The sequence below is a fragment of the Labeo rohita genome, chromosome 14 (genome assembly GCF_022985175.1).
Source record: "Labeo rohita strain BAU-BD-2019 chromosome 14, IGBB_LRoh.1.0, whole genome shotgun sequence".
NCBI lineage: Eukaryota > Metazoa > Chordata > Actinopteri > Cypriniformes > Cyprinidae > Labeo > Labeo rohita.
Window position 1 is genome coordinate 4,793,569 of NC_066882.1, and position 17,426 is coordinate 4,810,994.

Sequence of the window (17,426 nt, forward strand, 5' to 3'; positions counted from 1 at the left end):
AATTTCTTTGTTTCTTGAACAGCAAATCAACATCCGAAGGATCATGTGACACTGAAGACTGGAGTAATGATGATAAAATGTTTGCTTTGATCACAGGAATCAATTACGTTTTAAAATATATTCAAATAGAAAGCAGTTATTCTGAATGGTAAAAATACTTCAACATTTTACTGATTTTGCTGTATTTTGGATCAAATACAGACTTGGTGAGCAGAAGATACTTCTTTAGAAAACATTAAAAAACTTTTGACTGGTAGTGTATATGAGTTCTGTTGAACACAAAATAAGGTATTTTGAATAATAATGGTAACCAAACAATTGACTGTAGCCATTGACATCCATAGTATGGAAAAAAAAGACTGGCTACTGTTTGATAATTTGTATTGAATGAAATCTGTAACATTTTCTTTGCTTGTTTTCGCAGATGAAGGACTGGTGTCATATTTTGCTCTTGGCTGGAACTGCTGCTGTTTTGCATGCAGCCTAATGAGCACCCATGCACACTATGGCAACAATCGGTCCATGCTCAGATGCAGAGGACCTGTTGGCTTCCATCCACCTCGAGAGGTATCTGGACCATTTCCGTCAGGCGGGCTTTCTTCTCGCCCGAGACTTCTGTCATGTGGACAATGTGGCTCTGAACAGGGTGGGAGTCACTGCCACCGGCCACAGGAAGCGTATCCTCAAACTGGTCGAGCACATTCAGCTGATCTGTCAACATCAAAGGAAAGAGCCCTCGCTGGATCGCTGTAATTCAGAGTCTGCTATTCACGAGGTGACCCCTGTCAAAGCGGAGCCTCATTCTCCTTCAAAACATCCTGGCACCTCCTTAGAAGCCTTACGTAACAGCTCTACCCCGAATCTTTGTGCACAAGTGAAGCGCTCGTTGTCAGAGCGGAGCACCAGCGTTGTAAAGCCGGTACCAAAACCAAGAACTGTCTTCCACAGACTGAGAGCAGAGAGAATTTCTTTGCCAACACAACAAGAAGCGCAACCTCACCAAAAGTCATCTCAGGACCTGCTTTTAAAAGGTTCATCCTCCAGTACAGACACTGTTGAAACGTCTACTGAATCAAATAAGGGCTCTTGTGAATCAGGTTTGAGTAATACTACTTCTCCCCCAGAGACTAGTGAAGCGTTACCCCCGGTGCCCCCTAGGTTAAATCGAGGAATTCCCCCATCCACGTTCAGGAGAATGTCGGACCACGAGCGTTTGAGCACCCCACCCCTCTGTACCCCTCCTGACTCCCCTTCGAGTTATCAGTGCTCTCCCTTCACTAACACACCTGGTCCACCTCCAAGTCCACCCTGCTCAGGGCTAGAGATGGTCTCTAATGAAATCTACTGTGGCACTTTACCAGGCACTCCACATGTGTTTTGGAGTCGCTCTGTACCTGTTCCACCTCCACGCCAGGAGGTCAGCCCATCCACTGAAAATCATAGGTAAACTCTTGTTAAATCATTCTGATGGATTATGGTTCTTACGACTATGACGACTAAGTTTTGGTGTTATCCTTATACAACTAACTAAAGTATCTCCTCCTACAGCACTTTAGAAAAGTCCAGCTCAAGTGAAACATCTAAAAGAATGTCTGGTAGGTTTATTATTCACACTTATTTTAAACTTTGTTGTGGAAAGTTGTATTATTTACTCACCCTAAAGTTGTTCCTAATATTTATGACTTACTTTATGACTTACTATCATTGAATGAATGTGAAAGAATAATGTACAATTTTCTGTATAATGAAAGTAAACAAAGCTGTACAATATATTTGTGTAAGGAGCAGATGAAAGTGTATATATACTGTATTCACCACCATTCAAAAGTTCGGAGTCAGCAAAATTTGTTTTATCTTTCTGAATTTTGGATGCATTCAGTTGGTCAAAAGTCATAGTAAAGACATGTTTCCTAAAAAAAATAAAACATGGTTACTATAGTTGCCATGGTAACCACAAATGAACCATGGTTTTGCTACACTAACCATAGTTTAACTATAGTAGGCCTATTTGTAGTAAAACATTTGTAGTGGTTATACAAAAAAACACACGTTACTACACTTTTTAAGATTTGTATTTGTGTATTCTTTGTTTTGTTTTTTTGTAAGTGTAAATTACTGCCTTAATGATTTGATGCTTTGTTCTGTTTACTTAAGAAAAAAAGATTCACAAAACATGCTCAAGTCCCTCTGTGAATCAAAAGATTCACAAACCCCCACCGAAGTCCAGATCTAAATCAAATGATTCGCGAACACGCCTCGAAGCTCCGATCTAGTCAAATGATTTGCGAACCCGCTCCAAAGCTCCGATCAAATGATTCACGAACCCGCTTCGAAGCTCCGATCTAGTCAAATGATTCGCGAACCCGCTCCAAAGCTCCGATCAAATGATTCGCGAACCCGCTTCGAAGCTCCGATCAAATGATTCGCGAACCCTGCTCCGATCAAATGATTCACGAACCCTCTCTGATCAAATGATTCGCGAACACGCTCCGAAGCTCTCAAATGATTCGCGAACGCGCTCCGAAGCTCCGATCAAATGATTCTCGAACCCGTTCCGAAGATCCGATCAAATGATTCGCGAACCCGCTCCGAAGCTCCGATCAAATGATTCGCGAACCCGCTCCGAAGCTCCGATCAAATGATTCGCGAACCCGCTCCGATCTCCGATCAAATGATTCGCGAACCCGCTCCGAAGCTCCGATCAAATGATTCGCGAAACCCGCTCCGATCTCCGATCAAATGATTCGCGAACACGCTCCGAAGCTCCGATCAAATGATTTGCGAACACGCTCCGAAGCTCCGATCAAATGATTATCGAACACGCTTCGAAGCTCCGATCACTATTTGAACAATAGTGGAATGCACTAAAAACTTGGCAACCGTTATTGACCTACTCAATTGTGCAAATTTGCCTTTTTGTGTTATGGTTTGAGAGCTCAGTCTTATGAATTTATGTTTTGCTGCTTTTTTCTGTTCAGCCGACACCGCATCTGCTGAGGATGAGGATGAAATGATCAACCCGTACTGTGAAACTGTTTTCCACAGCAGGCGACAATATCAGCATTCAGAGGTGAGATACTAAAACAAAGGTTTGTCTCACTGAATGTACTCCAAAAGGTGGAATTTATGTATGGTTGAATATGTTTAGGTTGAGAGGACCAAAAGTGAAGAAAAGACTGCGAATAAAGAAGATAAACAAAGAGATCATGGGTAAGGCCAAGTGTTTTCATGAGCATTCAAATGCGTAGGATGTTTTCTGATTTTTTTTTCATGTTGTAATATTTCTGTACATTTTATATTTTAAACTTCCTCCACTCACAGGCACCACAATCATTCGTGGCTCAAGCGTCTTGATTCTCCCGGCTACTGTACTGTGGGTGAACCCACCCCGGCCTCTCACTCGTTCTCTCTCCCTCATAACCTCGGCTCCAACGACGCGGACGAGGACATCATCTCTCCCTACGCCAGCTTCACTTCCCTGTCCGAGCGGACGGCACCCATCCTCAGTGGCTGGCTGGACAAGCTCTCTCCTCAAGGGTACGCCCCGTCGGGGCTGCTGCTCTCCTCTCATCTCTGCATCTCCTGCACGCTCCTCAATGGCTGTTTCTGCTCCCTGTCTGTCCTCTCTGCCCGGTTTGTCATTACTTCACATGTTGTGTCTCCTGCTGTTTGTTCCTGTCCTCTGCTTGACTTCCAGTGTCTAGATTCATTTCCTCCTTAAATAATTTCAGACAGTGTTATAGTAAATGCGACCTTTGTAGTGTAACTGTTTCTTGCTGATGTCATTTTTGTTTCTCTGTTATAGAAACTACGTGTTTCAGAAACGATATGTGAAGTTTGATGGGAAGAACTTGATGTACTATGGTAGTGAAAAGGTAAGATTGCATGTGCACAAACTCAGTGCCAACCTGATGTTTTATGACTAAAGGGGACATATCATACATTTATCACTCATTTTATATCATTTATTTATTTACTGTCAGTCAGAAATGGTCACCTCTGCATTTATTTAATCAAAAATACAGGAAAAACACTAATTTTGCAAACTATTATTCCAGTTTAAAATAACTGTTTTCTGTTTAAATGTATTTTAAAATGTAATTTATTCCATTGATCAAAGCTTCATTTTCAGCAACATTACTCCAGTTTTCAGTGTCACATGATTCTTCAGAAATCATTCTGATTTGCTGCAATTATGAAAAAAAAAAAAGAAGAAAAAAATATATATTTCATGAAAAGTTTAAAAGAATACCATCTTTTTAAAGGAGAACTTACAAATAATGTACTCACCCCCTTGTCATACAAGATGTTCATGTCTTTCTTTCTTTTTTTTGTCTCAGATATTTTTATTGAATTTTGCAATTTTATCCCCTCATACATACAGTATGTTCAAACATTGTACATTTTCCATAGTAATCCAACATAAACATCCCTCCCTCCCCACTAGCCACACACACAGACCATAGTTCCCAAAGAGTATTATTCCTGGAGTATTCTAGAGAGCTGCTGGAAGTCAAGTGTAAATTCTTTACAAAAAAGGAAAGAAGAAAAAAAAAAAAAAAAAAGTAAGATAGGTAAGCAAACAGGGCTAGATAGATAGAAAAATAAGTGAGTAGAGGGAGACAAGTTAAGACATTAGCTGATATTGACTCTGTAACTGACCGAGATGGACAGGGAAGCAGGATAAACAAAAGGTGAAGGTACTTCAATTTGACTTAAGGTTCTCAAAGTATTCCAGAAAAGGTCCCCACACCTTCTCGAACTTCTTTTTCGAGTCGCACACTGAATAGCGGATCTTTTCGAGGTCTAGACAGGACATGATGTCCCTTAACCACTGAGCATGTGTGGGCGGGGCAGCATCCTTCCACCTTAGTAATACTGCACGTCTAGCCAAAAGTGAGGCAAAAGACAGTATGCGTCTTTTGATTGCGGTGAAGTACATGTCATCCTCACCAGCGATGCCAAAAAGGGCAATCAATGGGTCAGGCTCTAGCTCAAGATTAAGAATAAGTGACAAGGTTTGAAAAACATCTCTCCAGTATCTTTCTAGGCTTGGACAAGTCCAGAACATGTGGAATAACGAAGCCTCATCTCTCTTACATTTGTCACATAAAGGATCAACATCTGGGTACATATGAGATAGCCTGACTTTAGATATATGAGCCCTGTGCACCACCTTAAACTGTAATAGAGAGTGACGTGCACAGAGAGATGTTGAATTCACCAGCCTGAGAATAGAGTCCCACACTTCATTTGACAGTTGAAAGTTTAAATCCTGCTCCCAAGCAGTTTTAATTTTGTCCATAGGAGCCTGTTTTATGCCCATCAATTTGTCATAGATGACTGATATCAACCCTTTGCGCGATGGATGAAAACTAAGAAACATATCGGCGGTGGTCGCAGCAGTTGCCTCAGGGAAACTAGCTATTTGAGAGCGGAGAAAGTGTCTTGCCTGTAGGTATCTGAAGAAATGAGTATTTGGTAGGCCAAACTTGCCAGATATTTGTGCGAATGATGCCATTCTATTATCAATGAAAAGATCTTTAAATTTCTCTATGCCCCTCCCGTGCCAGTCTTGGAATGCAGAGTCAGATAATGAAGGTTGAAAAAGAGGGTTAGATAGAATAGGACTGAAGAGAGATGTCTTTCTTTCTTCAGGCGTAAAAAGAAATTGTTTTTGAAGAAAACATTTCGGCATTTTTCTCCATGTAATGGACTGCTATGGTGCCCTGATTTTGAATTTTCAAAATGCAGTTTAAATGCGGCTTCAAACGATCCCAAATGCGGTTGTGAATCCCACCCGAGAAAGAAGGGTCTTATCTAGCGTAACAATTGGTTATTTTCCTAAAAAATAATACAATTTATATACTTTTTAATGCCAAACGCTCGTCTTGTCTTACTCTGCCTGGACTGTTTTTGTTCCGGTTCATGACAGTTAGGGGATGTCGAAAAACTCCCATCTCATGTTCTCCCTCCCTCAACTTCAAAATTGTCCTATATCACGGTTTTACCTTTTTTGTTAAGGGTGTATGATCTTCTTTGTTTGTTCACTTTGCAAAGACTGGGTTGGTACTTCTGCAGCGATGTAGGATGATTTAGAAATGATTTTTGAAGTTGAGGGAGAAAATATGGTCGGATTTTTTCGACATTCCCTAACTGTCTTGAGTCAGAATACACAGAGTTCAGGTATAGAAAGGCAAGACGAGCGTTTGAGGCCGCATTTAAACTGCATTTTGGAAGTTCAAAATCGGGGCACCATATCAGTCCATTATATGGAGAAAAATGCAGAAATGTTTTCTCTGAACTGCTTTGACACAAATCCTGTCTTTGCATGTGTGTAGGCAAGGGTTAATTTTTAACTGCCCCTGCAATATTGTGAACATTGAATAGTGTTAAACAGGTGAACAACACTGAGTAGATGTTGTTGACATGTTAAGGCCCTGTCACACCAAACGTGATACGAAGAATCTTAATGAAGCGTTGATGAATTGTCTGTTTGCTCAAAGAGTGAAACCAATATTCACTGGGCTGAATAATAAGCAAATTGCAAGCACAATAGATGGTGCTGATTGAAACCAAATTCGTGTGTTAAACCTTTCAGCACAGCTAGTATGACAAATGTTATGCTACGCTATTTAATCAGTGAAGGTTTGCAGGTTAGGTTCAATAAATGGTCTTTTTGGGCTGGGCAAGATGTGTTGTATTCCCAAAGTTACAGTGCAGCTTGTTTTCATAGTACAATCAACTGATTCATCATGATATATGACCCATTTAAGTACTCCAGGCTGCCTGAAGACCTTCAGAATGCAAACTATTCCTTGTGTTTTCCTGCAGACGTCACATATGCTGGTAGACTGTTATTCCTAACACAAATGGTCTCTTCTCTCCCAGGATGCTTATCCTAAAGGTGTGATTCCCTTAGCTGCCATACAGATGGCCCGTGTAGCCAAAGACAACAAATTTGAGATTGTCACAAGTCACAGGACATTTGTCTTCCGAGCTGATAATGATGGTAAGCATAGCAGATTTTTTTTTTTTTTTTTTTTTTTTTTTAACGTTTATGCATTTTATCCAAAGCAACTTTACATTGCATTCAGGTTATATGTTCATGCATTCTCTGGAAATGGAAACCCATGATTGAAAAATTTCAATCTGTCATGGAAGATAATATAGTATTGACCTGCCATTTAAAAGCATTATGGCACAACTTTACAAAATAATGGGACTAAAATGGATATTTAGAAGAGTTTTACTTCATATTTGAGTTCTTACTTGGTCAAAAGAAGCCTTATGATCCTGCTTTATGTCTTTTCATAGTTCAGAGAAGCAAATGGTGCAGCACGTTGCAGGAGCGGGTCAAAGAACAGCTGGTTTTCGGCCGCCCACGTTTCGGTCCCGGCAGTCACTGCCAAAAAAGTGGCTTCCTGGAGCTCAAAGGAACCAAGTCAAAGATCTACACAGCCATTATAATGGAGCAGATCTGGTTGTACAAGAACGAGCAGGTGATTACTTAATCACATTATAGTTAATCATGTTATAGCCATACTACTCTAAATTTAGTACCTATGATTTGCTTTGCCTTTTTCTTCTCTCAGTGTGATGCGATTTGAGTTTTCGGAACTTTTGAATATTTTAGCTATTGAAGTATTTCCTATAGCATATAGACAAATTTGCGTCATGGAGGTTTAACTACTAATTCTTTGGATTAATGCTGACCTATTGTGATATTCCTGTGTGTTCTGCAGTGCTTTAAAAATGGAATTGGAATTACTGTAATTGAGGCCAGAGGTGCTACAATTCGTGACGGGAAGGGCAAGAGCTTTGATCTCATTACTCCTTATAAAACCTTCAGGTAAACAGTTCAAGTCACGCTACGCTTCTGTTAAGTAGCTTGTACGTGTTTACCCTTTTAAGTAATTTCCAACTCTGCAAAAACATTTAACCAGTGATATGTATATATTTTTTTCTTTCTAGTTTATTTTTCATATTCCTTAGTTTAACAAGAAAAATAAATTGTCTAATAAGGCATATTCTCTAAAAACAAGTCTTATTATCATGCGCAATTTTAATTTTCAAATAAGTTGATTAAATTGTTTTGGGATATTGAGCATATACAAATATGATTAAAAACCATGAAATTAAAAATATTATATCTTTAAAAATACATTGGCATGCGAAAGTTTGGGAACCCCTTGCGGAATCTGTTAAAATGTAAATAATTTTAACAAAATAAGAGAGATCATACAAATGCATGTTATTTTTTATTTAGTACTAAGATATTTTACACACAAGATGTTTACATAAAGTCCACAAGACAAAAAAATGGCTGAAATGATTAAAATAAACCCCTTCAAAAGTTTTCACCCCCGGCTCTTAGTGCATCATGTTTTAGTAATTTCAGCTATTTTTGTTGTCTTGTGGACTATATGTAAACATCTTTTTAATGTAAAATATCTTACTCAGGACAGTACTAAATAAAAAAATAACATGCATTTTGTATGATCTCTTTTATTTTGTTAAAATTATTCACATTTTCACAGATTCTGCAAGAGGTTCCCAAACTTTTGCATGCCACTGTATATAGTACATAATAATATTTCATATTTTTCTAGATTTTAAGATAACATTTTAATTGTAGTTTTGTTTTTTTTGCTTTTTTTCAAAAGGTTGGGGTCAGCAAGATTTTTCAGAAAACAAAACAAAACAAAACAAAAAAACTCTTATATATCTATTTATTGATCAGAAATAAAATAAAACATTAATGCTGTGAAATAATTAAAAAATTTTTTTTTTTTCTATTTTAATATATCTGAAATTTAATTAATTCCTATGGTGGCTGAGCTAAAATTAATCTGATATTCTAAATCCAATACATCATAATAAAAAAAAAACCTATGCCATAATTTATTTAAAATACATTTTTCATACTAAGTATACTTCAAATCCACTAACATATTTATTGACATATCACTTGGTGATATAACATTATGATTAAAATTAATTAAACAATTGGAGTATTTCTTTATTGCACAATGTACATTTCTTAATATTATATCTAAAATGTATTTTAACATCACTATTAATAAGAATTGTATGATCTCTGTATAATATCACTCTTAAAATGCAAGATATTTAAAGTTTACCTGAAGTATACTTGCAATAGTTCCAAAAGTATTCTCAGCACAATTAAAGTGCATTAAGCACAAAACTAGTTATTCCAGTTTAGCAGACTTTAAAAATACCAGTTTAGTATACCAAAAGTACAATTGCAAGGTATTTTTAGTAAGCACATAAATATGTAAATGTATTTGCAATATACTTAGCACAAAATAAATGTATATAAAATACACATTTGTGTATTTTTCTTTCACTAGGACAGTTTTATCAGCATTCTCTGATGAACAAAGTTCAAAAGAACAGCTTTTCCTTGAAATTGAGATCTTTTGTAAAAAATATAAATATCTTTACTGTCACTTTTGATCAGTTTAATGTTTCCCTGCGTACTAATTTATTACAAAAAAATTTGACAGACCCCAAACTTTTGAAAGCTAGTGCATATTTTGTAATAAAAAACACAGATATATATACATGGACAATACTGAAATAAAGTAAATTCTATCGTTTAAATATAACCGCACATTTAAAGTAAGTAGAGAAGTCACACAGAAATCTGTTCACACAAAGTAACCGTGCCAGACTAGAGACAATTAATAGGATCCATGATGGCAGAGCATTAAGAGGTTTGTGTGCATCCTCACAGCTTTACAGCAGAGTCAGACCGAGAGAAGCGGGACTGGATGGAGGCCCTGCAGGAATCTATAGCTGAAACACTATCTGATTACGAGGTGGCAGAAAAGATCTGGTCCAACCGGTCCAACAAGATCTGCGCAGACTGCAAAGCCATCAATCCAGACTGGGCATCCATCAATCTCTGTGTGGTCATCTGCAAGAACTGTGCAGGTGTGTGATGGTCCATCAGCTTGATAACTTCTATCATTTAAACTTGTGAATTCTGCTGAATTAGATTAGAAATTCATCAAAACGGTTGGTGTGAGATGTTTTGCTGTTTCCAAATAGAGACTAGCTGGCATGTGCGGTGTCTTGGTTGTTACAGATGGTGCTAAGAGTATCTAAGCTCATTTTAAGAGTTCATGTGAGGTCCTCTGTGCCGAATACTACAGATAAAAGTGTCTCAGAGGCACCGTATCAGGACAAACAGAATGAATGGTGCGTGGAGAGTGATGTGGTGCCTCTTTTGTTCTGTCTGCCTGCAGGCCAGCACCGAGGTCTCGGCACAATGGTGTCGAAAGTGCAGAGTCTGAAACTGGACACCAGCGTGTGGAGCAATGAGATCGTTCAGGTAGGGGTTGCTGTTGGTTTTTTACCAGGTCTTTCTGTGAAAAGATCGTTGTTTCAGTATTGAGGATTCCTGGTATCCCCAGTGATTTTACCACAAGGTTTTATACAAATTAGGCCTCGTCTTTGTCGTTCTAGCTCTTCATAATGCTTGGCAATGATAGAGCCAATGAATTTTGGGCGGCCAGGCTTCCTGTGACTGAGGAGCTGGACTGTGATGCCTCCCCAGAGCAGCGGCGAGAGTTTATCACCCACAAATACAGAGAAGGCAGATATCGCCACCCTCATCCTAGTTTTAGCACCCAAGAGGAACTTCTTAAGGTAAAGGATTAGCCATTTACACCTACAGGGGACAGAACATGCAAACCAATGATAATAATAATCAGGGAATTTTAAAATTCAACTTTCAGGCCTGGAAAATGTCTGGAAATACAACAAAATTATATTTAGTCCACCAACAGTTTAATCTGCCAGTGTAGTAAAATAATATTAAATGAAACACATTAAATGAAACACACAAATAATTATTATGTTTGATTATATATATATATATATATATATATATATATATATATATATATACCAGTTTGTTGTTGTTATTATTAGTTTTAAATGCCTAATAGAATAATAATACATAATAATAATCAGTTACTAATAAGTTAACAACAGCTATTATTATTGTGAATACTTCTACTATGATTATTATTACTACTGTTATTATTGTTATTTTGTTTTTAAATAAACAATTTAGCAAAAATAATAATTATCTTTTATTATTATAACCATTATTATTATTATTATTATTATTATTATTATTATTGTTTTTAAATACACAATAAATTAGTTAATAAATAATGTTCTTTCAAATACATAGTAGTAATAATAATAATAACAACAATAATAAATATTAATAATAAAAATATTAATAATGTTAATACAATATAATTATAATATTAATTTAGTACCCCAAATCAATAATAATAATAATAATAATAATAATAACTGATGTTATTGTATTTACTATATTATTATTATTATTATTATTATTATTATTATTATTATGGTTTTATATACACTAAATAAATGTTGTTGTTGTTGTTGTTGTTGTTGTTGTTGTTGTTGTTGTTGTTGTTGTTGTTGTTGTTGTTGTTGTTGTTGTTGATAATAATAATAATAAGAAGAAGAGGAAATGAAATCATAATATTAATATACTAATAATAATAATAATAATAATAATAAAAACTGTTATTATTATATTTACTATATTATTATTATTATTGTTGTTGTTGTTATTGTGGTTATATACACAAAATAAATAAGTAATAATTTGTATAAAAATAATAATAATAATAATAAATTGAGTCTTAATATTAATATACTGCCATTAATTAATAATAACAACAATAATAATAATAACTATTACAATTGTAATTACTACTGCTATTATTGTTATTATTATTATAATTATAATGTTTTTACATACACAAAATAAATAAGTTAATAATAATAATAGTAATAATAGTTGTTAGTTTTTAAACACGTAACAAAAATAAGAATAATCAGAAAATTCAATAATATTACCAGTACTACTAATTTATTATTATTATTATTATTATTATTAATAATAACAATAATAATAATAGTTAAGTTTTAAAATGGATTACAGTAATAATAATAATAATAATAATAATATAACAATGTAATAAAAATATTAATATTACTACTGCTAATTATTATTATTATTATTATTATTATTTTTTCTATTATTATCAATATTAATAATAATAAAGTGAAATAAAATCTTAAAGTCATGGTATGGTAAATATAAGTTATTCTCTGTAATGCTTAGTAGTTGTGAACGCTAAGAAAAGCCATGGAAAATCAAACAAAAAAAAAAGAAAATTTATATTTGTGCTAACAGTTAGCACTGACTGAAGCTTTCGTAGAAACATTGTGCAGATGTATATAGGCTTTTGCATAGATAACAGTGAGTTGATATTTCGCTCCGTTGTCTTCAGAGCTACATAGGTTTAACACGTTTGCACAATAAATGCATTTCCCTTTCCTCTTCTGCAACACTCTTAATTTTGAAATACACTGAACGCTTCCTCAAGCGAGAAGCAACTTTTGCAGAGGGCAAAAAACTTTTACATCAGTCCATACTGGAGCAGTGAGGACATCCAGTCCTAATATAGCTAGAGCCATCTAAGTATTATGCCAGCGGTCAAGCCAAGATTAGTGTGTATTATTCTTTCTCAGGACTTTACCAAGGCTATCATTTGTGTATCTACCTATGAACCCCTGAATAAGCCGATGGCTGTGTTGTGAATTGTAAATAATTAAGAACGCTATTAAAAGAACTGCAATGAATAGAGGGATTTTTTTCGAAGAAACCTTGAATGTCCGTTGGCTAAATATGCTATTAGCGGTGCATTTGTTTAAGTGTGTATATGTTTGCGTGTGTATGTGTCACCCTGCAGGCTCTGTGCACCGCTGTGACCGAGCAGAACCTGCTGAAAACAGTCACTCAGATTTTTGCGGAGGCCGAGGCTGTGCGACTCGCTGACGCTAATGGAAATGATAAGCGCGTGTCCCCGCATTACTCATACACACAGTCTGCAGGTATGATAGAGTCTGTTCCAGTACTTCAGCCATGTTTCTTAAAGGTGAAGTTTGTAATTTAATGGGCACCAAATGGAACTGGAAGAATAAAATCACAGTTCTCTTAATTCTCCATCTTGAACATTAATAAAATTACATACTTCACCTTTAGCATATGGAAATGGTAATATGTTATCCTTAAGTGAAATACAGGAGGTGTGAAGTATCTTACTGTAATTTTCTGGATTCAGATTCCTGTGTCTATGATGAGATAATGCAGCCCATCCTGTACTCTGGCTACCTCTACAAGTCAAGCTCCTTGAACAAAGGAACATTATCCCGCAGAACCAGAGACGGTAGGCGACTATGTGCCATAAACAAGCCTTGGCAGTGATTTTTAGGAGCAGAATGTACCTCTTCAGTGAAAATAAAGCTTTTTTTGTACCCACTTGATGATTTCATATTGTGCAATAATTAAATGAAATGGGTAATTTTAAGGTGCATAAAGCTTTTTTTTTGTTGTTTTAAAATACATAATAATATTCAAATATTCTACAAATGTAATAATATTAATATTACTACTACTAATACTACTAATTTATTATAATAATAATAATAATAATAATAATAATAATTTGATCCTTTGCACTTAAAATATATATATATATATATATATATATATATATATATATATATATATATATATATAAAATTGGCAATTTTATTGTTATTATTACTACTGTTACTACTGGTGTTAGTTTTAAATACATAATAAAATAAAGAATAAATAATAATTAATAAATTAATAATAATAATAAGTTAATAACAACAAGAACAACAATAACTTATAATTGTAAATACTTCTGCTGTAATTGCTATTGTTGCTACTATTATTATTGTTATTATTTTGTTTTTAATACACAAAATAAATAAGTTAATTATACCAATAATAACTATAATGTTATTAATGTAATTATCATTATTGTTATGTTTTTTTAAATGCACAATAAAATAAAGTTAATGCATCTCAATACATACATGTGTACATATAAAATTGTATGAAATTAATTTAAAAAAGTATTAAATAAAATAAGTAATTTTAAGCAATTTTGAGCAATTTTTTAGCCTTAAAATAATTTTACATTTAAATTTAATTTAACAAGGATGTGTGTAACTGATTGAAGGTGGCAGTAAAAACTATTATTTTACCAGTATTTTTATTTCAAATAAATTATTTTCTAAATGCTTTTTTATTATTACTACTGTTATTAATTTTAAATTTTTGCTTCGAATAAATTACATTTTAAAATATATTCAAATGGCAAACATTTATTTTATATAAATTTTATTTTAAATAAAATTTCACAATATTACTGTTTTACTGTATTGTTAATCAAATAAATTCTGTCTTGGTGACTTTAAAAACACATTTAAAAGTATAAATCATGACCATTACTTTGCTTGGACTTTGTACTGACATCTGATACAAAACTACAAAACATACAAAAATGTTTTGTGCATATTAATTACTACTCGCATGTGTATTCAGAATGTTACGTTCTGTTTTTAGCGGTTTTGTTTGATTGTCGATTTTAAATATCTTTTTCATTTAATTTATTCAGCAGATTTTCAAAAGTACTGGTGTTCGGTGGAGAAGTCTATTCTCTTCTATGAGTCTGACAGATGTCACGAGCCCAGTATGAAGATCGACGTTAAAGACATCATCTGTTTAGGAGTTAGCAGGCCAGACTCCAGCAACAACAGTGGCTTTATTGACAAGTGGGTGTCATTGCATAACAGAACGTCCGTTTATGACATAATCAAATTTATAAATGTCATATTATCTTACAACAATACGATTCTTGTTGTCCCTTTCAGATTTCGATACACCTTTGAACTTTACCTAACATCTGATAAACTGGTCCAGTTTGGCTTGGAGACTCCAGATGCGTTGCACAGTTGGGCGAGAGCAATAGGGAAGGTAAATATTAATCATTCCAGCTGTGCTCTGTGTACACAAGAAATAGCTCGTCACATCAGTGCATTAGATCTCACCTCGGTTTTGATCTATGGCAGGCCACCACACCTCTCAGTTGTCACTGCCTGCTGGCGCGAGAGTTCGAGCGAGTGGGCGTCCTGCGCTACAAGGCCATGTTAGACCCGCAGCAGTGGAAAGAAGGCTTCTTTGTTCTGCAGAAGTCCAACCTGTTCATATGCCCTGGAAATGATGGAGCCGCAGAGGATATTATAAACCTGAAACGCCTACAGGAGCTCAGTGAGTCTGTTTAGCTCAATCATTGTGAAACTGATATTTCAGAGAAAATAGTGCTGCTAAATTTACCCTCAGGGATTAATAAATGAGTCATGTACTTATTCGTCTTTGTTTTGGGTTCAAAATCAAGGCATTGCATCAGAAACAGAGAACCATGAGAAAAAGGACATCCTGGTTCTTGTTGAGAAAGGAAGGTGGGTCTTTGACTTCTATAAATGCATGTTTAAGACAAAGTTAAACCTGTTTACTTTCTTAAAAGAATAATTCTTCCAAAAATTAAGTTTTAAGGCCATTTAAGATTTTCTTTATCAGAGCAGATTTGGAGAAATGTAGCATTACATTACTTGCTCACCAATGGATCCTCTGCAGTGAATGGGTGTCGTCCAAACAGCTAATAAAAACATCACAATAATCCACAAGTAATCCACAACACTCCAGTTCATCAATTGTGAAGCAAAAAACTGTTTGTTAAACAAATCCATCCAGACATTTTTAACTTCAAACCCTTGCTACCAAAAGTTTTTGAACAGTAAGATTTTCATTGTTTTTAAAGAAGTCTCTTCTGCTCAACAAGCCTGCAATATTAATTATATTAACAGTAATATTGTGAAATATGTTTACTATTTAAAATAACTGCTTTCTATTTGAATATATTTTAAAATTAAATTTATTTCTGTGATCAAAGCTGAATTTTCAGCATCATTACTCCAGTCCTTAGTGTCACACGATCCTTCAGAAATCATTCTAATATGCTGATTTACTGTTCAAGAAAAATTTGTATTATTATTATCAATATTTAAAACAGTTGAGTAATTTTTTTTTCAGAATTCTTTGTTGAATAGAAAGATCTAAAGACCATATATATATATATATATATATATATATATAAGTATTATTATCTATTATTATTTATAGATAAAGTATTATTTTCTATAATTTCTTTCCGCCAAAAAAAAAAAAAAAAAAAAAAAAAAAAAATATATATATATATATATATATATATATATATATATATATATATATATATATATATATATATATATTTATTTTTTTATTTTTTTATTTTTTTTTGGCAGAAAGAAATTATAGAAAATAATACTTTTATTTAGATTTAAACTAATACTTTTATTTTTAATGATAAAGACATTTATAATGTTACAAAAGATTTCTATTTCAGATAAATGCTGTTCTTCTGAACTTTCTATTCATTAAAGAAACCTGAAAAAAAATCTACTCAGCTGTTTTCAACATCATAATAATAATAGTAAAAATAAATGTGTTTTTGAGCAGCAAGTTAGAATATTAGAATGATTTCTGAAGGATCATGTGACTGGATTAATGATGCTGAAAATTCAGCTTTGAAATCACAGGAATAAATTATATTTTAAAATGTATTCAAATAGAAAACAGTTATTAAAAACAGTAAAAAATTTCAAAATTGTACTGTTTTCTGTACTTTGGATCAAATAAATGCAGGCTTGGTGAGCAGAAGAGACTTCTTTAAAAAACATTAAGAATCTTACTGCTCAAAAGCTTTTGACTGGTAGTCTATGTCAGTGGATTTTGATGTTAGAGGACAACAAGGAAGCATTATTATGGATTTTGAAGTCATATTTAACCAGAAGCAGCAGGTTAAAGTTAAAATATCTTGATGGATTTGTTTCTTACAAACACGCAGCGTTTCACTTCACAAGACGTTAATTGACAGAGTGGAGTGTTGTGGATTACTTGTGGATGATTGTGATGTTTTTATCAGCTGTTTGGGCTCTCATTCCGACGGCACCCATTCACTGCAGAGCAAGTGATGCAATGCTACATTTCTTAGATGAAGAAACAAACTCATCTACATCTGGGCCTGAGTGTGACTAATTTTTTTAGCAAATGTTCATTTTTTAGGTGAGCTATTCTGTTAACAATCTCCCTGCCCTTATTGTAAATGATTGCATGTTGTTACAACGCAGAAAAACTCCCATTAATCTTTTATCAAAATATAATGACTCTGTCTGCAGGACTCTGCATCTGCAGGGCATGGGCAGGACAGATTTCTCCCTGTGGTACACAGACATTCAGAAAGCAGCAGGAGGAAAAGGGAACACCCTTAAAGACCAGCAGCTCAGCAGAAATGACATCCCCATCATCGTTGACAGCTGCATTGCCTTTATAACTCAGTATGGTGAGAACACAGACTTCTCATTTT

At 34.4% G+C, this 17,426-nt stretch overlaps 1 protein-coding gene across 4 annotated transcripts in view; it reads left to right on the top strand.

Moving 5' to 3' along the window:
- arap3 (ArfGAP with RhoGAP domain, ankyrin repeat and PH domain 3) overlaps positions 1-17,426 on the top strand; it is a 37,829-nt gene that overhangs the window by 9,996 nt on the left and 10,407 nt on the right. Inside the window, exons 2-20 of one of the 4 annotated variants that reach the window (XM_051128211.1) lie at positions 425-1,443; positions 1,549-1,595; positions 2,979-3,070; positions 3,149-3,210; positions 3,322-3,633; positions 3,806-3,875; positions 6,892-7,012; positions 7,318-7,502; positions 7,746-7,852; positions 9,761-9,960; positions 10,275-10,360; positions 10,495-10,677; positions 12,837-12,978; positions 13,209-13,313; positions 14,580-14,736; positions 14,836-14,938; positions 15,034-15,232; positions 15,360-15,423; positions 17,239-17,402. In XM_051128211.1, coding sequence (XP_050984168.1) covers positions 497-1,443; positions 1,549-1,595; positions 2,979-3,070; positions 3,149-3,210; positions 3,322-3,633; positions 3,806-3,875; positions 6,892-7,012; positions 7,318-7,502; positions 7,746-7,852; positions 9,761-9,960; positions 10,275-10,360; positions 10,495-10,677; positions 12,837-12,978; positions 13,209-13,313; positions 14,580-14,736; positions 14,836-14,938; positions 15,034-15,232; positions 15,360-15,423; positions 17,239-17,402 — 3,346 coding nt within the window. In that variant the 5' untranslated portion in view covers positions 425-496. The remainder of the gene's footprint in view (positions 1-424; positions 1,444-1,548; positions 1,596-2,978; positions 3,071-3,148; positions 3,211-3,321; positions 3,634-3,805; positions 3,876-6,891; positions 7,013-7,317; positions 7,503-7,745; positions 7,853-9,760; positions 9,961-10,274; positions 10,361-10,494; positions 10,678-12,836; positions 12,979-13,208; positions 13,314-14,579; positions 14,737-14,835; positions 14,939-15,033; positions 15,233-15,359; positions 15,424-17,238; positions 17,403-17,426) is intronic. The other 3 variants (XM_051128212.1, XM_051128213.1, XM_051128214.1) reach the window with 3 other exon arrangements.